Genomic DNA, 21,904 nt, shown 5'->3' with positions numbered 1-21,904 from the left:
CACCAGCACTCAGGTATACTTCTGAAGGCCAGATAGACGAGGTCTTAGAGATCAAGGCTGCACTTTTAGCCTTAAAGGACCTTTGTTTTCATACTGTTATTTGACTCTACAAGCCAATCAGCACACCCCAAGCCCTATAAAATCCTCAAGGACAGGCTAGTTTAATAGTCCAAGCAATTTTTGTGTGTGCTAAGAGTTGCTTTGCTTCTGCTCCTGATTACTAGCCCAACGTTGACTATCTTTTTCTACCTTGCTCTTTGATTCCTACCTGCCCTTATAATAATAATAATAATAATAATAATAATAATAATAATAATAATAATTTATTATTTATACCCCGCCCATCGGGCTGGGCCTCCCCAGCCACTCTGGGCGGCTTCCATAAAAAGCAAAAATACAATAAAATATCACACATTAAAAACTTCCCTGAACAGGGCTGCCTTAAGATGTCTTCTGAATGTCAGGTAGTTGTTTATCGCTTTGACATCTGCTGGAAGGGCGTTCCACAGGGTGGGTGCCACTACTGAGAAGGCCCTCTGCCTGGTTCCCTGTAGCTTTGCTTCTCGCAATGAGGGAACCGCCAGAAGGCCCTTGGCGCTGGACCTCAGCATCCGGGCAGAATGATGGGGGTGGAGACGCTCCTTCAGGTATACTGGACCGAGGCCGTTTAGGGCTTTAAAGGTCAGCACCAACACTTTGAATTGTGCTCGGAAACATACTGGGAGCCAATGTAGGTCTTTCAAGACCGGTGTTATATGGTCTCACCGGCCGCTCCCAGTCACCAGTCTAGCTGCCGCATTCTGGATTAGTTGTAGTTTCCGAGTCACCTTCAAAGGTAGCCCCACGTAGAGTGCATTGCAGTAGTCCAAGCATCTGCTTGACCATCTGCTTCTGGTCCTTTCACCATTGGTGCTTGTGACAGAAACAGACTTTACTCCAGCTGTGGCATGTCCCAGTGCAGAATCAGTCCTCAAAGAAATTGGCTAACACTGGGTTAGACCATTGGTCAATTTAGGCCATTACACTGACCATGACTGGTAGTGACAGGGCCAGCCCACCCATGAGGCAAGATAAGGCAACTGCCTCAGCCAGCAGGATCCAGAGGGGCAGTGGATCTGCCACCTCCTTGGCAGCCCTCTCCAATGCCACCTCTACAGTGGCCTCTCAGGGAAGAGGAGGTTGCTGTTGGTTTCCTCCCACCCCCAGGGAGGAGATGGCAGGGGCTGCCTTCTAGAGTCACCTGGGATCTGCTCACTATGGTGGCCTTTGATTCCCACTTCAGCTGTCTGGTAAGGTTGTTTTGATTCCCCCTCCCCTCAAAACATGAGATCTACAGCTGAGATACTGCCCTTCCCTGTGTAGTGTAACCAGATGTCCTGGAAAACATATAATGTGCTGAAGGGAGGATTTCAGAAGCAGATTTTATCAGTAAATCACTCTGAGATGACAAGCAGAACCTGCCAACATTTATTTATTTGCTACTGCTCTGTGTGAATTTAATGTACTCCATTGCAATCTCTTCACAATAATCCTGTAATAGTAGGCCACTATTTATTTTCTCCATTTAACTGATGGGGAGGGGATGAAGTTCAAGAGATAGTAATAGAATCATATATTAAATTCATAACTGAGCTTTGATTTGAACCAAGTTCATGCTTGACCATAGCAATAATTTTGTCCCAGACCATGCAAAAGCTTTCAGGTGTCTTTCTGAAGCTCATTAATATCAAGGGTGAGCAAAACATATCAGTTTGATTTAGGTGCATTCTGTTCAAAACATTTCAGAAGAAACATTTGGCATGATGCAAAGGTTTTATTAAGAAATATGCTGGTTAGTAAGCAATATAAAATAGCAGAGTTCATTTCAAAAACTATCTATTTATGTGATGTCCTTTAAAATATGCTATGGAGAGATAGATGGGAAAGGCATAACCATAACCAGGAAAAGAAAAATACAATATGTGTCCAATTATTTTTTCCCTGCTAACTATTTGAAGTGGGTTAAAATAGGATCGCAAGTGTCTTTAGTACAGTAGAGAGCACCCCCCCTTCCACCAATATGGATCTAATTCATTGTTTTACTCGACTGATAAATTTATATTGACATAAACCATGTTACAGTTCAGTTGATGCTGCAGTATCCTTGTGTGTTGTTCAAGTTGTAGATCTACTTTCTTACAATGCTTCTCAAAGTCAGTTGGCGAATTAAATGGGGAGGAATAATAAAAGCTGATCTTAGAGTACCTCAGAGACTTCTAGGGCAGGATCACAAGGCCACACGGAAATGCACCAAGCTGTGTGGGGGCCATATCCTCACATTGTGATCCCATGCAGCTACATATCATATCAAATCAGTGAGGCCAATCGCTTTGGTCTTCCCCACACTGGTGGGAAGGAAGTTGGGAAAGATCTGATCAGTTCTGTTTACACAGTTGTGATATTCACGCATATCCATTACAGCCACATGAAATAACACAACACAGAAATAGCTCCATTGTGGTTCTCTCCTTCACACCAGATGAATACCCAGGAATGAAGTAAAAAAAATAAAAAAAAAATGGCATGGGGTGTGAAATTGAAGGACAGGGATCCAGAGCTCCCAAAGTTCTGCTGTTTCATTTTGCAGGGACAGCTACAAGGCTGTTAATTGAAAGGCTAGGCTAACCATATTATAGACAAACCCTGGAATGCACCAGAGACAGAAAGCAGAGGGAAGCCAATCTTAAATCATGTGTACATTGCAGCCAACAATGCAGCTTCTATATTCAAATGTTGATGATGGCAAATGCAAAACCCAGCTGTAGTCTCAATTGTGAGAGAATAGTCTCAGGAGCTTTTTACACATCACAGTTGTATGACCTGCATTGGTAATTGAATTGTGATCCCTCTGAGCCTAGAATGCATTTCTTGTTTTAAAAATGGCTCCTTCTTCTTTCTATTTTACATTAACGACATTACTTATGTGTACAAATAATGCACAAGAGATTCTAAAAAATGCTCAGTGGGCATGGTGGGGAGATGTCACTATTCCAAAAGGACCCTGTAAATCAACCTGGTTTCAGGAGATACTTAGCAGATGTCTGATTTATGCTTGCATAAAACAATAATAATAATATTCCAGTAGAACCCATCCCTAAAATATCTGAATCAACTGACTGAAATGGAACGATTGGGTTGGATTCAAACTTAGAGAAGTCCTACTGATTTAAGTCTCACTGATTTCAGTGGCTCTCCTCTAACCATGACTATGTCTGCCTCCAACCCAACTGACACCCTGCAATAAAGAGGAGAGACCACAAGCCTGATGAAAGTATTGGTGGCATAGGAAGGTAAGAGAAGATGGCCTATCTTTACAAAAGCATTCATAGAATAATAATAAAGCAATGGAGAAGAATCTGTAGGGGCTATTTCTAAGAGGGAGAAAAGGGGAGGGGGCTGATAGGCAAGGAGGAGCCAATACCATTTGCAAGTAAACGTGAAGACAGCTTCACGGAGCAGAGGTGAGGATATAATTGGCGATGTGCTTGACTGCCAACATCGTCTCCCTGCAGGTTGGCCTTATCTTCGATTCAGGGAGGATAAAGCCATATTTCCCAAGGTCACGAAGCTCAAAAGTGAATGCATTCTTAATGCCCTCGTCGTAAGCCCAGTCAAGAGAGGAACCTGAACAAGGATCTGAAAAACAGGCAGACCAGAAGGCAGTATTAAAGACAACCCTGGCATGAAGGATGCAATAAAATAGGAAGGCTTCTTCTGATAGCAACAGCAGCCCATGTAGTGAGGCAGAGATGCAGAGGACCCTCTTGAAACCAGCATTGCTGCAGATTACCCAGACAGGGAGAGACAAGGGCTGTGCAGGCTGAATGCAGGGACTCTGAGCATCCCTGCCCTTGCAGCTGCCCTGCCCTGCGGAATAGACAAATCTTCCACTTTCAGCTTCTTATTCAGTCCCCCAAATTTCTGGTTTTTTTTTAAACGCTTATGAAAATTTGCCAGTATTTTAGTGTGCACTTCTAAAAAAATACATTTTTTTATGCTGTTTTGACAAATATGAACATTTCTGCAAGCTGTTTTCCCCAATATAATGCATTTTTGCATGATATTTATATACAGTTAATGTACAATATACCGCAATATACATGGTTTCCTACACATTAGTCGGGTTGAGAACCATATTGCAAAATTCAGAGAACTGTGAATTTTGAAAGGTGGCTGTGTTTCGTTTTAAGGGTTGTTTTAAAAAGTGTGAAATAAGTAGGTTCATCTTTAAATGCATACAGAATTGAATATCTCCCTCATCCCTACCTGCCCTCACACCATTCAGATAAGCTGCAGTGATGTCAGTGCAGCAATTCTCTATCCAATGACCCAATAGAGTCTGATAGGCTGGGCTAGAAGGCAGATCATCAGCATGCTATCCCCCATCTGTTGAGATGACCCTTTGTGAAACTGAGTAGCACAGGAAGACTACATAGAGGTCAGGCAAAACCGAACCATGAGTTATGTTGCTGTTGTTGTTTCAAATTATTGGCTTTAATTAATTTGATTTGCAAAAGTTCTCCTTGCGTGTACACGTCCATAGAAAATAGAAACAAATACTTACAAATTGTAGTGGCAGTTGGTCCATAGGTGTAGTTTGTACCATAGAGGCTAGATAAAGCTTCTACTGCTTCCTTAGCTACTTTGTTCTGTATTTAAAAGGGGGGGGGGGGAAATTAGATTGTTCATGGAAAAATTCTTGGGATAGCCTAGAGTAGGGCACAAGGAGGTGTTGCCCATGACCCTAGATCCAAGGCAGCTGATTAGGATTCCCATTGTTATCGAAAGATGGACAGACTGAGGTTTGCTACTTTCACAAGGAATTTAGGCTTCATTCCTCTGAATGAGAACAACTTGTTTTGTGCTTTTGAGACTTGTTTGTATTCAGTTGCTTCCCTTCTTGCAGGCACTGACCCAAAGGACATTTCTGTATATTTACAGGCAAGCGACTGTGTACGCCTCTCCCCAGTCTCCTCCAGCCTGACACCTTCCGTTTACTGCAGCACGTGACCTCTTTGGGCCAGTCTCAAGTCATCTCGTATTGAGGACCAGAGTTGTACAATACAGTTATTCCTGGTGTTCTGTTGAATACTATTTTGCAATGTGTGATTCTGAGAATCATTGGGCTGCCTCCAGCTATATAAGGAAGCAATTTCTTAATCTGTGCTTTTCATAGCTTCTCACCCAGACATTCCTAATGGTAAATGATACTTTGTTGGCATCTGGTTCTACTGGATAGGAGAACTACACAAAACTGTCTCTATAAAGGAAAGTACCCCATTTTAAATGTAAGATGCGAGATGACTGCCAAAATGCAGACAACTTTAAAAGGTAAAGCTGTGTCAGTATGCACTTTGCCAGGAAGCTGAAGGGCATTGCCAGTCCCTGAGCCTCTTGGCTTCATCTCCTCTTTGTTGCCTCTTTCTGTTTATCTGTCCTCTTTTAGTGGGGGAAAGGGGCAGGAACCTCCATATTAAGTTAACATGAGGAGACCCCTGCTGAAAAAATCCAAAGGTCCATTTAGACCAGCAACCTGTTTTCACAGAGACCATCTGGATGCCTATAGGAAGCTTCCTAGCAGGAGTGCAACCTGTCCTAGCAGGTGTGGAGATAGGGCCTGTAGAAATGTAAAGTAAATGGACAGCTTTAGCTATGGTGGCAATGAGAAGAGCAGGTATGTGTGTGTGTCTACTAAGGACATCCTATAGATAGATAGATAGATAGATAGATAGATAGATAGATGATAGATAAAATAAAATAAATGAGGGCTTTTCAAAACATGGAACTGGGACTGGTTTCTTCTAAATCAAACTCTTGATTTTATTTTCGCAGTGGTCCCATGGACACGAATCTGAGCATAAGACAATGAGACCTTTCAAATATCAGATTTTATGGTTTGAAGTATAGCAGGTTTACTGTAAAAGAAATGTAAACAGCAATTAATAGTGAGGAGATGAGTGCAAATTTAGGTTCCTCTGTTATAAGACACAAGAGGGCAGCATTGGTGTATCTACATTTCTATCACAAGTGTCTATGAAATTAGGAATGCTGGTTTTCCTACACAGACTCATTTCCTGTGCGATGCTGGCAGGTGTCCAATTCTTTTTAGGAAACAAAACAACAGTCATTTAGAAGGTGGGGCGACGTCTCTGTCTATGGTACCTTTTCCACTGTTCTCATCAATATGGTTTCATATGCACCCTTGGGGAGAAAAAGCAATAGACTGGGTCAAGCTGACCTCTGCTGCAGTTGAACATAATGGGGACCATAGCTAAGATCTAGACCGGAGTAGTCAACCTTTTTATACCTAACGCCCCTTAATGCATCTTTCTTGATGGTAAAATTTCCTTACTGCCCACCAGTGCTCGATGGAAGGAGGATTCAGCTTGTGCCGTAGAATCCCCTACCGCCCACCTAGAATCCTGAAACGCCCACTAGTGGGTGGTAGGGACCAGGTTGACAACACATGATCTAGACAGTCGAGGTTGTCTGTTTCTTGGCTCTAACCTTGCACTGAATTATTAGAAAAGATTGAATTTATACTAAAACACTCCGATATTTGCATCCAACTCCCCACAGCTGATGCTTGTTGTTGTTTAGTCGTTTAGTCGTGTCTGACTCTTTGTGACCCCATAGACAAGAGCACGCCAGGCACTCCTGTCCTCCACTGCCTCCCGCAGTTTGGTCAAAATGATGCTAGCTACCTTTGAATACTTTTCTGATGCACTTTGGGTCATATCTCACTGCCTCCGCATAGCAATGCCTCAACATATTTGTTTACACCCAATGGCTTTGTGAATGATAAGAAGACGACTGTAATAATCTTTTTCTACATACCAGTTCATCATTATTGGGTGCTGTTTCATCCTTATAGGCATATGGAAACATCAATATCTGAGAATAGGAATGGAAGCTTAGGTATCCTCTGATGGAGGAAAGGTGCTCTCGGATGAAGCTTGTAACTGCTTTGATTTCTGGCTCAGATTCTGCTGAGGGACCGCAGTAAATCTGCGAACAAGGTTTATGCGATATACCTATGGCTGCAAGAAAAAGTTTTCAGATGAAGTATTTATAATTGGTGCCATTTATAGATTGCATACTCGCTTGAAGAATAGTGAAGAAGATTGCGTTTCTTTCCAAATCAGGAAGGGACCTCACAATTTGCTTTTTGAGTCATGATTTCTTTGAAGTCAGTGCAGCCTGGTAATTCCTTCCACCAACAGCCTTCGCCAACATGGTGCCCTCTAGATGTTTGGGACTACAGCTCTCATTTGCCCCAGCCAGCACATCCTTCTTGTGTGCTGATGATGCTTCTTTGATGACATAAGGATAATCATTTGAAGAAAGAGTTTGCTATTGGTATATCTCAGGTGTGGGGAAACTTTGGTCCTCCAGATATTGGTGCATGTCAACTCCCAACTAGTGTTAGAAACTGAGATATGAAAGCTAGGAGCTAAATGGCACATTAAACCTAGGTTATGGGTGTAACAACAGAATGTCTAGGCACACTTTTTAAATAAATAGAATATAAAAGTGAAAATGAATGAACTGCAGCTAAAATATTATATTCATTTTTTTACATGGTCTAGTCCTTACCTGAAGACTGCAGAAAACTAACCCTGGCTTCCCCTGTCTGCCCCCCTAATATTCTTAGGAGGGTATCTTCTCTAGTCTTCAGAGAGTGGTGGAGGCAGAAAAAGGTCCTCCTTTCCTTCCACTCTGCAGTTTTAATCGGAAATCTTAGGAGCGGTACTGCGCCCAGAGCTCAGAAACTGCTTGCGCTAATGAAATTCCTTGTTGCAAAACGCGCCTAGAACAATGGGAGTTTTGAATGCTGCTCCCAACAAACCCAGGCAGCATGGCCAATGGCCAGGGATGATGGGGTTGTACTTCAGAACTATCTGAAGGAACAAAGGTTCCCAAGAACTGGTATATAGCAAACAAATCTGTTGGATTTATCTAGTTTTATCGTGGCTGCTCCATTAAAGCAAAGCTTTAATTACATTTAGCACAGGGAGCCAGAGTAGGAGGAAAAGGATGAGGAGTGCAGATGACCCATTGGCAGAGGCAGAGTCTGGGAGGACACTACACCTCCCACCCTGGCTGCCTCTGCCTCTTCCACTTCTACGGAGCCTCAGTTTGGAATTGAGCATGTGTGGCAGCCATTATGAAGCGGGCAAGGCGTAGGAGATTAGTGGCCTGTTCATAAGTAAGTCCACTTATTGAGGAAAAAGCTTCCATATTTGGATTGGGAAATGGCTGCATTTGGTGTTCTGCTTCAGGTGGGAAAATGCCTCTGGCTCTCTTTTGCATGATGCGAAAGCCATTCCCAGAAATATATCACACGACCACAAATTTAGTGTTCATTTCGGTGTTATTTGCAAATTCCTTTTCTGAAAGTAAGTAACACAGAAATCAGGGGCGTAGCCAGGATTTTTGTTGGGGGGCGGGGAGGACTTTTGTTAGATTGGGGCAGAGCCTACATGATTGGTCAGTTAAGTATTTCTATTTTTTTACTTGATGGGGGGGGGGTATCTGTCCCCCTCTGCCCTCGCTTGGCTACACTCATGACAGAAATGAATGCTTAAGTTGTACAATTTTCCACTATATTTCTGGAAGTGACTTTTAGATTGTGGGAAAGTTCAAATAGAATGTGGAAATTGACAGTTAGAGAAATGTTGAGTCTCAGTTTCCGTCGCTTCTTGGCATATTATACTTACTGCCCCATTTAGCTTTGAAATTCCTGTTCAAGTCAACACCAGGACAATCACTGTTAGAGGTATTCGCACGATTCTTTCTCCACATGCGATCCTGTGAGACAAAATGATAGAGATCTATTCTTGCTCCTTTGGGGAACATTTTTTTTGTATAGTGCATCATAAGGATTGGGCCCATATGCCCTGCCTTTGGGCCTCAGTTTCTTCCTCATGGCCAGCTCGTGGTCCTACCTTATAGCTGTTAGACATAACATACATGTGATCTACATGCACAGTGGACTATCACCTTTCGTTTCCCCCTCTGATTTTGCCAGGTAACAATTACTGGGCTTTTGGACCTACATTTATTGCTGAAATGTGTATATACACTGCTAACACATTCCACTTGAAATGTGGAAATGATGACAGCAGAGGAACAATTCTACTGCGTGTTGAAATTTACAAATTTATGTATGTATCTATTTATAATACAGTGGTACCTCAGGTTACATACACTTCAGGTTACAGACTCAACTAACCCAGAAATAGTGCTTCAAGTTAAGAACTTTGCTTCAGAATGAGGACAGAAATTGTGCTCCAGCGGCGCGGCAGCAGCAGCAGGCCCCATTAGCTAAAGGTTAAGAACAGTTTCAGGTTAAGAACGGACCTCCGGAACGAATTAAGTACTTAACCCAAGGTACCACTGTATTTTTTTATCTGCCTTTCGTTGTGAGGTCCCAGGCCAAGTGACTATAATATAACATTACAAAGGTTGACAAAGGAATCTCTAGGCTGCCAAGGCTCATGTCACAATTAGCTAGTTCATGCAAGGAGTCAACGCTGAGAATGAGTGAACCTTTAACTTCTTGATTCCAACCATGGCAGCTGCCTTAGTAAGTCCAAGGAGTCAGTAGGCTGATGGACCAACCACTTGCTTAGCAATCTCAAGATCTTTTTCTTCTCTCTCCTTCCTCATAATTGTTGTAACACAGCTGATTCCCAAAGGTAAAGAGAGCACCGACTATGAGTAAAGGGAAGATACCTGGTATAGGCATTTGGGGGTGTGGACAGGAGCTGTGATTGAGGGCATCAAGGGGATACAACAAAATAGGACAAATATTGAAGGCTGTTCACCAACACTTTCAATATATGATATCATAGCTCCTTTGACAGCGCAGGCATTGGAGACATGAACACTTGCATTTGGACTCCCCATGAACAACCTACAACACAGTCCTATATATTACTTTGAGGCAAGTCCCATTGAGTTTAGTGGGACTTGAGTCTAAGTAAGTTGCTATGGGATTGTAGCCATTCCATAAAATATTATGTTCCACCACATGGGCCAGACCCCTCCCCTTCTTTTCGCTGTCACCTTAATAAATATTTTTAAAATAAATTTATTAATGCAGTAATAATGGATAGAAATAATAACATTCAATTCAGCACACTACTAAAGAGGGGGGAAATGTGGCCATTACTTCAGTCCATGTCCAGACGTAGCCGTCAATGTTGAATACAGGAAGGATGTAGAAGTTCAAATCGTTCAAGAGCTTGAACATGACCTTGTCTGTTTCATAGGTTCTGACAGCCTGCAAGAAAAAAACCCCAACATTATGTGCAATTATACAAATGCACTATTCAGTTGTCAACAAGTTGAGAAGGTTAGAATCCTTCAGAATTTTTTAATTTTTAAAACAGATATTAAAAGTGATTTTTCACCTTTAAGATTTCAGAGCTTAAGGGTAAAATAAAATAAACAATAGAACTACTTAAAAACTAAAACACCTCTTCTCCCCACTAGGGCTGCAATCCTGTACTGAAATTTGCTCCACTGAAGTCACTGGGAGTTACTTAGGCATATATTGGATTGCACTATGAGGCTGTAATTTTAACTTGCTGCTTTTGATGGCTGGAGGTGTGGGTTAGGGTGTAATACAGACCCCTCTCTGTTAGCTTTGCTTGAGAAGTGCCACCACTGGGTGCAGAGTTCTGCTGTGATGGATACTCAACCTTTGGCCAGACAGCTGGTAGCTAGCAAAACAGGGCATTTTTGTTTGCCTCTTGGAAACTTTGTATCTACAACACCACTCAGCCTTGAAGCTCACTGGGCGACCTTGGGCCAGCCACCTTCTCTTAGCTTAACCTTCCTCACAGGGTTGTTGTGAGGATGTAATGGGGAGCGGGAGACCCATGCACACCACTTTAAGCTCAGTGGAAGATAAAAGTAGTCTATAAATGTAATAAATAAATAAAGCACTGTTTAGCCAACCTGCTTCACAAACCATTGGCAGAAAGCAGGTGAGATCCACTCGCGTGCATGAATGCCGCAGTCCATAAAGATGACCTTCTTTTTTCCACTCTCCTTCCCAACCTGTTAAGCCGGAAATATTAATCTTTGAAACATCTTTATCCTGTGTATACTATGTGCAGAATCCGCAGTCCTAGCATTCAGTTCAGTGGGAGGGTGCATCCCACTGGAAATATGTTTTGGAGAAAAAAACGTAATTGGATCTACAGGGAACAGAACTCGGTTACCCATGGACATCACAAAACTGTTCCATGGTCCAACAGAGCAAGTGCAAACAACTTTAACAACTAATCCAGAATGTGGCAGTTAGATTTGTGACTGGGAGTGGCCACCGAGATCATATAACACGGGTCCTGAAAGACCTACATTGGCTCCCAGTACATTTCTGAGCCCAATTCAAAGTGTTAGTGCTGACCTTGAAAGCCTAAATCAGGGGTCAGCAAACTTTTTCAGCAGGGGGCCAGTCCACTGTCACTCAGACCTTGTGGGGGGCAAGACTATATTTTGAAAAAAATAATAATGAACGAATTCCTATGCCCCACAAATAACCCAGAGATGCATATTAAATAAAAACACACCTTATACTCATGTAAAAACACCAGGCAGGCCCCACAAATAACCTAGAGATACATTTTAAATAAAAGGACACATTCTACTCATGTAAAAACATGCTGATTCCTGGACCATCTGTGGGCTGGATAGAAGGCGATTGGGCCGGATCCGGCCCCCAGGCCTTATTTTGTCTACCCATGCCCTAAATGGCCTCAGCCCAGTATACCTGAAGGAGCGCCTCCACCCTCATCGTTCAGCCCAGACACTGAAATCCAGTTCTGAGGGCCTTCTGGCGGTTCCCTCACTGTGAGAAGTGAGGTTACAGGGAACCAGGCAGAGGGTCTTCTTGGCAGTGGCGCCCATCCTGTGGAACGCCCTCCTGTCAGATGTCAAGGAAGTAAACAACTATCTGACTTTTAGAAGACATCTGAGGCAGTCCTGATTAGGGAAGTTTTTAATGTCTAATGTTTTGTTGTATTTTTAATATTTTGTTGGAAGCCGCCCAGAGTGGCTGGGGAAACCCAGGCAGATTGGTGGGATATCTGGGCTGTAGCGTCCTTAATTTGGCAATGCTCATTTTTCTGTGGTCACTTTCTCTAGTTGTAAATCTAAATTATTTATAGCACTTGATTCAGAATGAGACTCTCACCTTAAGCAGGTACATAGGACGATCCTCATAAGTCTTTCCAATCTGAACCCTCGAGACCAATTTGGGGTATTTTTTAGCCATTCTTTCAGTCCATGCAACAATCTAAGAAAACATGGTTGTTATAAAACACTGGCATACATGCGATTAAAATGCCATGGAGGTGAAAAACGATCTACTTATTGTACCAATTATATATGTAGCTTAAGGGAGAGGAACCATCCCTCAGAACATGGTACCTTTTCCCATTCATTGTATCTCGTGTAGCTGTGCTTCTCGCGGAAATGTCTCCCTCCATCAAATTGTTTTTCAATCTCTTCTTGTAGATTATGGAATAAAATTCTGTGGTGGGAAAAAGGACACAGACACGTTTAGTTCAAGCACATAGCCCCTCCCTCCCCAGGAGAAGGAGATTCTCTGTGGCTCCTCTGGTTTAATCCCTTCGTCCACATCCTGAAATCAAACAAAGCTTACACATATGTCAGTGCATGTAACAAGGTAGCTAGCAGCAAACCGTTACTTCCCTTGGAAGAATTCAACTCCATTGAATTCAATCAGGATTACTTCTGAACAGATTGTGCCATAAATAACCAACTAAATGCATAAATAAAACTGCCACATACTCATGAAGCTGTGCCACTTCTGACACTAATGTTGTTGTTGTTGTCATTTACTGAATTTATATACCGCCCTATACCCAGAGGTCTCAGGGTGGTTCACAGAACAAAATCAAAATATAAAACCACAAAAAATATAATCAAAATAAAAACTACAACCCAATAACCCCTCCCCCCAAAAAACCACATTTTAAAAGGGCATCAGATGTAGGATATTTATGCTAAAGGTATTTTATTCAACTCAGCATTGTGAGGTGAGAAAATAAAGTGTGTTTAATTGATTACTAACTTCCCACCTTTCCAATATCCACTGGGGGGCAGTCAATGAATATAAGCTATGTTTTGATTAAATCAGTGGCAAACGTCTATGTCCCTAGATTTTGCCCAGCGTTAAGGTTTGCAGTTTTTGCAATACTACCTCCCAACAACCTCAGATATGACACAACCTTGATGGCAGAAAGTGAGGAGGAATTAAAGAACCTTTTAATGAGGGTGAAAGAGGAGAGTGCAAAATATGGTCTGAAGCTCAACATCAAAAAAACGAAGATCATGGCCACTGGTCCCATCACCTCCTGGCAAATAGAAGGGGAAGAAATGGAGGCAGTGAGAGATTTTACTTTCTTGGGTTCCATGATCACTGCAGATGGTGACAGCAGTCACGAAATTAAAAAGACGCCTGCTTCTTGGGAGAAAAGCAATGACAAACCTAGACAGCATCTTAAAAAGCAGAGACATTACCTTGCCAACAAAGATCTGTATAGTTAAAGCTATGGTTTTCCCAGTAGTGATGTATAGAAGTGAGAGCTGGACCATAAAGAAGGATGATCGCCGAAGAACTGATGCTTTTGCATTATGGTGCTGGAGGAGACTCTTGAGAGTCCCATGGACTACAAGAAGATCAAACCTATCCACTCTTAAGGAAATCAGCCCTGAGTGCTCACTGGAAGGACAGATCCTGAAGCTGAGGCTCCAATACTCTGGCTACCACATGAGAAGAAAAGACTCCTTGGAAAAGACCCTGATGTTGGGAAAGATTGAGGGCACAAGGAGAAGGAGACGACAGAGGATGGGATGGTTGGGCAGTGTTTTTGAAGCTACCAACATGAGTTTGACCAAACTGCGGGAGGCAGTGGAAGACAGGAGTGCCTGGCATGCTCTGGTCCATAGGATCACAAAGAGTCGGACATAACTAAATGACTAAACAACAACAACCTCCCAAAAGACAATTCAACTCCATACCATAAATCTATGCTGGCTATCTAATTGGAAAAGTATTAGTGGAAGGAAGACATGGATTAAAGCCCAGAAGATTACATATGAGAACTGCACACTTATGGTGGCAGAGAAGATAAAACTAAAAAACTCATCTTACTAAAATAATAATAAAAATAATAATGAATGGGACCCTCTTAAAGAGACAGCAAGACTTTCATTTAATAGCGCTGACAACCAGCAGTTTGACAAGTATGTATCAGGCAATAATGGAAGCTGGACTTTAATGTAATATATACATTTCTATATATAAATACTTTGATCTGATTATACAATGGGCATTTTTGTCTTAAAAAAATGTTCTTTTTTGATTCACTGGAGAATTCTCTTCTTAAGTAGTTTAATTCTGTTTTGATTACCTTCACATCTTTAATTAAATTGTTGCTACAATTTTAAGTACTGTAAATAAAGGTAAAGGTAAAGGGACCCCTGACCATTAGGTCCAGTCGTGACCGACTCTGGGGTTGCGGCACTCATCTTGCTTTATTGGCTGAAGGAGCCGGCGTACAGCTTCCAGGTCATGCAGCCAGCATGACTAAGCCGCTTCTGGCGAACCAGAGCAGCACATGGAAATGCCGTTTACCTTTCCGCCAGAGTGGTACCTATTTATCTACTTGCACTTTGACGTGCTTTCGAACTGCTAGGTTGGCAGGAGCTGGGACCGAGCAACGGGAGCTCACCCCATCACGGGGATTTGAACCATCGACCTTCTGATTGGCAAGTCCTAGGCTCTGTGGTTTAACCCACAGTGCCACCCGCATCCCTAAGTACTGTAAATAGTTCCCCTCAAATCACAGCCAGAGCTGTGGGACAGGGATGGCTGTGAGGTAGAAGGAAGTGGTTTACATTATCCATCCTCCTAGTCCCAAGGTTGATGATGGTAGCAATCAATGGCTTCCTGGTCACATCAGTAGAAGCAATCAGAAATCTCATGATGAGTGGAAACTCAGATATTGTGAGAGTAAAGGAAGATGGAAAATTGTAAGATGCAGAATTTCATGTAACATTTAAATTAAAGACTTGGGTGAGATCTTGTCCAATGTGGCTTAGCGTCAGCTGAGCAGCCAGTCCAGTTCCTTGGGTGAATATGAGTTAGGAAAAAGAAAAGACCTCTGTGCTTTCCTCTCCATGTTTTCCGATTCTAGCATAATTTATCAGTGTCAGTAAATATTGAGTTAAATTGTGACCTGGTTAAATTCCAAGTTTGGTGACTACCTCTTTCTTGTTGTTTGCAACATTATATGATACACATACTCTACAATCATGACAAACTAGCATTATGTAGCATACATACCCGTATTGGATTCCATTCTGCTCCAGCTTTGTCTGTACAAAGCTTGTCTGATCTGAACCAACGCGAAAATCCACATCTGTTCCAACAACAATGTGATGGATTGAACTAGGATGCCAAATGTCAAGCTGTGTAGGAAAAATTCAGTAAAGTTTGTCTTTCAGAAAGTGTGCATTCTCAGATATATGGGTTGTTAAAGACTTTCCCAGACATTGGATTGAAATAAAATATTCTTTCCCCTTCTTCGCATATGTTTTAATTGTCTCTATGACAGCATAGGCATGGAAGAGTAGGAAATGAACACATTTATTAAGAAGCAAGTTGCTTTGGGCAAAATAAAAATCCCATTGAAAGATCAGATGGCTACCAAAAAGGAAGATTCAGGTAATGGGAAGGGCAATTGCTTCATGTATTTTCTTGTCCATTCTAAACGTTAGTGCATGGATATAATAATGTTTCCATATATTCTTTTTAAAAAGTCCATATGTTCTTCTCAAAAATCTTCCCTGCAACTGTTATTGCCAAAGATTCACCAAATGGAAGTCAGCCTGAATATTTGATACTTATAACTGACATCCAATGATACTTGCTTTCAGTATTTGATATTTTAAATAGTTGATGCATTTGAGTGTATCGGAGAGCTGATAGGCAATTCTATTTATTAAGTGTTTTATAATTGTATGGTTATGATGCTTCTGATTTGATACCTACCAATATGAAAACAATAAAGAGCTGCCATTGAGACTAAGGCACTCGTGTTTTTGAATTCTGAGATAGAAATTCATGTTTCAGAATTTCACACTCAAAATGAAGTGGGTGAATGTTGAGTATTTTGCTTAAGCAAAGGAGATTTTATAAGCTATGCGGCATTGTCTCTTAATTTGTTCCCTGATCTTGCATTGACAAAGAATGTGCATAACCTGAGACGAAAACCCATTGCTAAAACCTGTGGAGAAAAATATAAAAATGAAAAACCTGTGGAAGAAGAATCTCACCTGAACTGTGGAGGCCAGGTCTTTTAGAAAGTCCACTTGGTTTTCATTCTGAAGTTTCACCCGAAATACTTTCTCACTTCAATAAGAATGAAACATATTTCTAGAGGGAAAATCGCCATTAAACTAAGCCACATCCTGCCCTTTTCCTTCCCCCCAATATTTGGTTCTTTGAGGCTAGGGACTATTTCATGTGTGGCTGCACAGCGCACATTCATTTCAACTGGACTTACAAACAATGCGCTGGTTGTGTGCTCTCCAACTGCTGCAACCAGTAAGGGAGCAAGCCAAATCACAATAAGCTGCCTTAAAGTATAGAAGTTAAATTAAATTAAACTGGAATAAAGTTATACCAGGTCCAAGCCCTGCTCTTTCTGCTCTGCCTAAGCCTGGTAGAGAGAAAACAAGCCCTAAAATAATGTTCCATGCTGGGTTCTCATGTGACTGAGGTGAACAGGATCCAGCCTAAGTCCCCACCACTCTGCCCCTTCCATGCCCCTTTTTGGGGACTTATACCAGCCCCAGCTAAGCACTGGTTGAGCAAGAATGAGCAAATTATGCTGGCATATCTTTGGTTGAGCTGGCATTGGGAACTTCATGCTGACCAAGCCAGGAATTAGCCAGCTGAGGTGGTGATCTGCTGCATCCTAAGCTATTCATCCTGGTGGATCTCACCCCCCTAAGTCTACTAAGCAAAGAAACCAACTTATGGCAACTTTTCCTTTTGGAGATTTCCCACAATGAGAAATTTCTACCTGTCAAAGCGACGAGTGAGAACAACAGTCCGAGGTGCCACAAGGAGACCCAAGAACAAAAGGATGAACCTCATGATTCTTCTTTGGCCACAATCTCTCATTCCTGCATGTTATATATATATAAAGCAGGTGACTTCCTCTGGGTTATTTTTTAAAAGCTTATTCATTTTTTAAAAAACAGTATAGTTTTGGCTTACAAGGAAACTCAGATTTTGACATCTGAGCGATGAAGATAAGATTGTGTGTGTGTGTGTTTAGTAATGTGCTGTGAAAGTAACAGCACCCTAGGGTTCTTCAGTGCACACAAGTCTGTACATATTTGCTCAAAATTAGTGGTTAGAGAGTTGGCCTAGGATTAGGGAGACCAAATTCAAGATTGATGCTAAATATTTACTGAAATAATGGGTGGGTGGGTGTTTTACTGCTTTGAGGGTGTTTTTTATATCAAGCGGTGTATACATTTTATGAAATAAAGAAATAAATGAATTACTCATTTTCTTGGGAATCTGATGCAGGATTACCAGTAGGAATCAGTTTGCACCCATGTTATGCTTGTATTATTATTATTTTTTTGTAATTAACTAGCACAAGTATACCATAAATCTGCTGTGCTCTGTTACCCATAGAAATCTACACTTTGTGGAATATTGCTGCATATGTATTTATCAGCACCAGGGTAAGTCAATGCACATAACAGCAGGGCATGGGCGGATATATCAATTTCAATTTCTCTCAGTTTCTCCTTTGTTTTACAACTTGAAGTATAGTTCTCCACATTTCTACCTCACTTTTCTTTTTCTTTTTAAGTACTCATAAAAGTTCACCTGTATTTTAGAGCAAATTCCTCCTAATATTTACACTTTTGTATGCAATTTTGCCTAATACACACATTTGTTTTTAAAGAGATTTCTCTTAATATAATGTATTTTTCTATGTTATTTTCACAAATGTATGCATTAAATACACTTTACCCTGATATAGGCACGTTGGTACACATTACTTGGGTGGAGAGTTGTATTGCGAAACTTGGAGGTATTAACTGATCATGCCACAAACTTTCATAGAGTCCACTTCATCAGATGCCTCAAGCGTTGCCTGAGTTTCTGTTGAGCATGGTTGTTTTGGGATGGGAGAAAGCCATTTCCCGTTCCTGAGGAAAATGACATTGCGAGCTGGGAGCAAGCCCTACCCACACGCACAGGGCGGGATAGCCTCTGCGCCATTGGGGGGTCCTCAGTTGCGTCATCCCTGGCCGACCAATCTGGATGGTCCGGGGGTGTGGTGCGGGCTATTTAAACTGCCTGTGGCTGAGGACTTGCCCCCTTTAGGCATTGGAGTATTCGGTTGAAGGGGAGGGGAGGTAGTGGCCATCACCTACCTCTCCTAATTCAAGGATATTCCGTTAAAGGAATCTGAGGGGCGTGGTCTCTGTCCGAAGCCCCAGACGGGGGGCTAGGGCCATGGCAGACCCCTAGTAGTGACCCTGGGGAAGTTCCTAGTTGATGTGCATCAGCAAGACTCCCCCTACTGGTGGTTAACCCTTCCAAGACTTCCTGCAGACGGGCAGGAGTCAGATATACTCTAAGCCAATACCACTCACATTCTGTAACCAATAAAGTTGTGGCCTTTTTCACCCATTAGCCCAAAATACTGTTTCATGTGTCTTTATTCCAACATCCCGGGAGGGTTTGGGACCTTGTCACACAATAGGCTGATGCTGACAGTAAGCGGTAAGGCCAGAGGGACATGCATTGCAAAAAGTACAGACAGCAACAAATGCTATACTAACAGTAACCATTCACAAAGCAGTGTTGATAACACAAGCATCCTGACAATTGTAAGCCCATTCTTTTGCTTAGAGACTAGTCTGTTTGTCCTTAAGTGGAATAGAGAAGGGTATTGCTAGCCACTGGCATCATAGTGGAAGGAAAACTTAATATTATTATTATTGGGTCCTGTGATAGTGTTGCCTGAGAAAATATGGGAAGGCATCTGAATTTGTTGCAGTGTCTGGTTCCTCTACGATGTGGCCTTTTGTTGCTGGTGAGTAGCCATGTTAGGCTAGGGGATCACAGCACATACTTGCTTACTGACTTCTTTTCAGGAACTAAAAACTATTAGCTAAATTGTTGTGGTTGCAAATTTGTTCCTTAGCCCCCCCCCCCCTTTTGAGTTTATGTAAAGCACAGGCTCCACAGCTCACTAACCCTGCCTGTTGAGCAATTCTATCAACTACAATGCACAATCCATTTCTCTAAAATAGTCCTAACTACAGTGGGATATTTTGGAGTAAATAGATTACACATTGCAGTTGGACAGACCACTGTTACACCAGCTGTGGTGGCCTCCTATCCCTAGCAAATGGGAACAAAACATTTCTGTTCAGCGATACTAGGCAAACCCCTGTGATGAAATAAAAGTGTGTCAGTTTGCATTGGGCTGCCTTCCTGCAATGTAGCTGCATAAGCCCTTATGGTACTGCACGGGGGTAACAGACGGGGTCTGAAAGCTATTGAATGCCTGTGTGCCATTCCTGCTATAGATATTTCATTTTGTGATACTCATGCACGGAAATGGGAGCAAAGGATTTCAATGGTCCATTAACAAAGTGTGGGGAAGGCTTTCTGAATCTTTGTTGGACCCAAAATAACCCACAGCAGAAAAATAATGATGCATCAAGCTTTCTTTAATGGTTCTGGAATGCTATTTTAGTACAGATGCTCAAGGACATACATGGCGATATGTTTAACAGCAATCAGAGTTTCTTCACAAGTTGGCTTTATCTGAGATTCAGGAAGAGCAAAGCCGTATCGGCCTGTGTCCCGAAGTTCAAAAGTGAAGGAATACTTGATGCCCTCATCATAAGCCCAGTCATCGGAACCACCAGCAGCAGGGTCTGCAAGGATGAAGAAGGAAAAAATGTCTGGTGAGCTAAAGCACAGGAAAATGCAGTTGAACTTCATGACTTTAAAACGCTATGCCCTGGTATGCACCCATGGTTTAGCACAAATGTGTGAGCCTGCGGACTTCTGGAGAGTAGATTGCACTCACTTTGCTCTTCCCCCAGTTCTGCTACTGCTGCACTGCTGTGAGCTAAGTCATGGTTTGGCTTAGTGTGTTGTCTAGACCTGGGCTCATGGATCATTATATTCTAGACAAACCATGAGCTGCAGGAGAGGTTTCTTTTTGATTTGCAGCTCATGATTCATCATGAGAACCCAAACCATGGGCCCAGGTTCTGATGATGTGCTAAGCCATGGGTGGGGAAGGGTTCTGAGTAGGGTTATAGTAGGAATGCCAGAGAATTCTGTTGGAATCAATCCTTGCAGTTCATACATTCACCTGAGGTCAGGAATGTAAATCACATAAGTGAATACACTAGTGGCCAAAATTGTGGAAACCTCTTGGAAAAAGTGTATTTCCGAGTGTCAGGGGTTCAGAAGGAGAGACACAGGAGGGGGAGCAAATGGAGAGTGAGGAGGAGGAGTACGAGGTGGGCGCAGGCAGTGACAGTGGCCAGAGTTATTCCACAAGCCTCTCTAGCGAATCGGAGGACTCACAGAAGGGAGCGCCGGTGGCCAGAGCGAAGGGGGCTCCAGGGGGGAAGCCCCAGGAGGAAGGGGCCAGCGGGGAGTCCCTGAGCAGCAGTTGGAGATCAGGACCAGCGTCTCCACCAGAGCGCAGTGGGGAGGGGGAGTCCCAGGAGTCGCGACCAGTGTCCTCACCACCAGAGGGAGGAGAGGAGTCAGGTTTGGCAACGCCCACATCAGGAAGCGGGGAAACGGTCAGAAGGAAAGTCACCGGCTGGGCGCGCGCGCCAAGTTCAAATGTACAGGAGCGCGGCACAGCGGGGAGCCCGGGAAGGGAGCCAGGTCCTAAAGCCCGCCGGAGGGAGGGGCAAGACTCAGGAGGCTCAGCGTCAGAGGAGTCCAGGAAGGAGGGAACCCCAGAGGGCAGAAGGACCCAGCGAAGGAAAGAACAGCGCAAGAGGTGGAGCCGGGCTAGAATCTTAAACTGGTGTGGGTGGAGCAGTGAGTCAGAGGGGACTTAGCCGGTCTAGCGTCAAGACGTGGGTCTGCGCGCCCAGAGCTTGGAAATGGAAACTAAACTTTAATAAAGACTTTTGTATATAACATCCACTGGGCGTTGGTCCTCTGTGAGCTGGGACCTAGCGGCAGTCCTGACACCGAGGTTTAATGGCTCATAACACCTGATTGGCTCTCTAAATACTCATGCTCATTGGCTACATTCAAATGAAGGAAAACTACTGCATATCAACCTAAGCAAGTTGTGTTTCTTTTTTCTGGTTATTTGGCTATAACCTTTGATAGAATACAGATAATTGAAACTTTGTTGCATTGCATTCTTCATTAAATTATCTTTCCACTGATACATAGTTTTATGGCATTACTCCATAAAAAGTAGTGTTATGAGCCATCAGACCTCAGAAATACACTTTCCTCAAAAGGTTTCCACAGTTTTGGTCACTAGCGTACAAGCAATATTCACTATTGGGTTTCTTGGTCCACAAACATTACATAAATAAATGCATTGTTTTTCAAGATTGCCTTCTACTGAAATGCACTAGAATTACTTAATTACACTCATAGGTTCCAGCCATATGTAACCCAAGATGAACCCCGGATGGGATGGAAATTGCTGTCTCCTTACATCCCTAGGCTAGAGTCAAAAAGGGGGTTGGAGTTGGTTGCAAAAGTATAACCATCTGGTTG

The 21,904-nt window shown here is 42.6% G+C and overlaps 2 protein-coding genes and 1 long non-coding RNA gene across 3 annotated transcripts in view; 1 reads left to right on the top strand and 2 right to left on the bottom strand.

The window, feature by feature from the left end:
• LOC310845184 overlaps positions 1–21,904 on the top strand; it is a 589,082-nt gene that overhangs the window by 117,815 nt on the left and 449,363 nt on the right. The window lies entirely within an intron of this gene.
• On the bottom strand, positions 1,794–17,292 carry LOC310844954 (mast cell carboxypeptidase A-like). Its single transcript, XM_083739771.1, has 11 exons — positions 17,172–17,292; positions 16,420–16,495; positions 15,428–15,552; positions 12,484–12,586; positions 12,248–12,349; positions 11,008–11,109; positions 10,217–10,327; positions 8,760–8,850; positions 6,877–7,079; positions 4,604–4,688; positions 1,794–3,675 (listed from the first exon to the last, which is right to left on the bottom strand). Exons 1-11 carry the CDS (start codon positions 17,270–17,272, stop codon positions 3,488–3,490), a joined length of 1,287 nt encoding a protein of 428 aa, XP_083595897.1. The 5' UTR covers positions 17,273–17,292; the 3' UTR covers positions 1,794–3,487.
• The window catches only part of LOC310844958 (carboxypeptidase B-like), a 52,954-nt gene continuing 50,889 nt past the window's right edge, over positions 19,840–21,904 (bottom strand). Inside the window, exon 12 of the mRNA XM_083739780.1 lies at positions 19,840–20,067. Coding sequence (XP_083595906.1) covers positions 19,880–20,067 — 188 coding nt within the window. The 3' untranslated portion in view covers positions 19,840–19,879. The remainder of the gene's footprint in view (positions 20,068–21,904) is intronic.

This window comes from Podarcis gaigeae (genome assembly GCF_964106915.1).
Source record: "Podarcis gaigeae genome assembly, chromosome: 5".
In the NCBI taxonomy this organism is placed as follows: Eukaryota; Metazoa; Chordata; class Lepidosauria; order Squamata; family Lacertidae; genus Podarcis; species Podarcis gaigeae.
This window is presented reverse-complemented; position numbering and strand designations above follow the sequence as displayed.

Coding starts and splice junctions, on each gene's coding strand:
- LOC310844954 (XM_083739771.1), bottom strand. CDS start 17,272: ATGAGAGATTGTGGCCAAAGAAGAATCATGAGGTTCATCCTTTTGTTC. Junction 12,350..12,483: donor GATACAATGAATGGGAAAAG/GTACCATGTTCT, acceptor ATGTTTTCTTAG/ATTGTTGCATGGACTGAAAG. Junction 7,080..8,759: donor TTTCAAAGCTAAATGGGGCA/GTAAGTATAATA, acceptor TTTTTCTTGCAG/CCATAGGTATATCGCATAAA.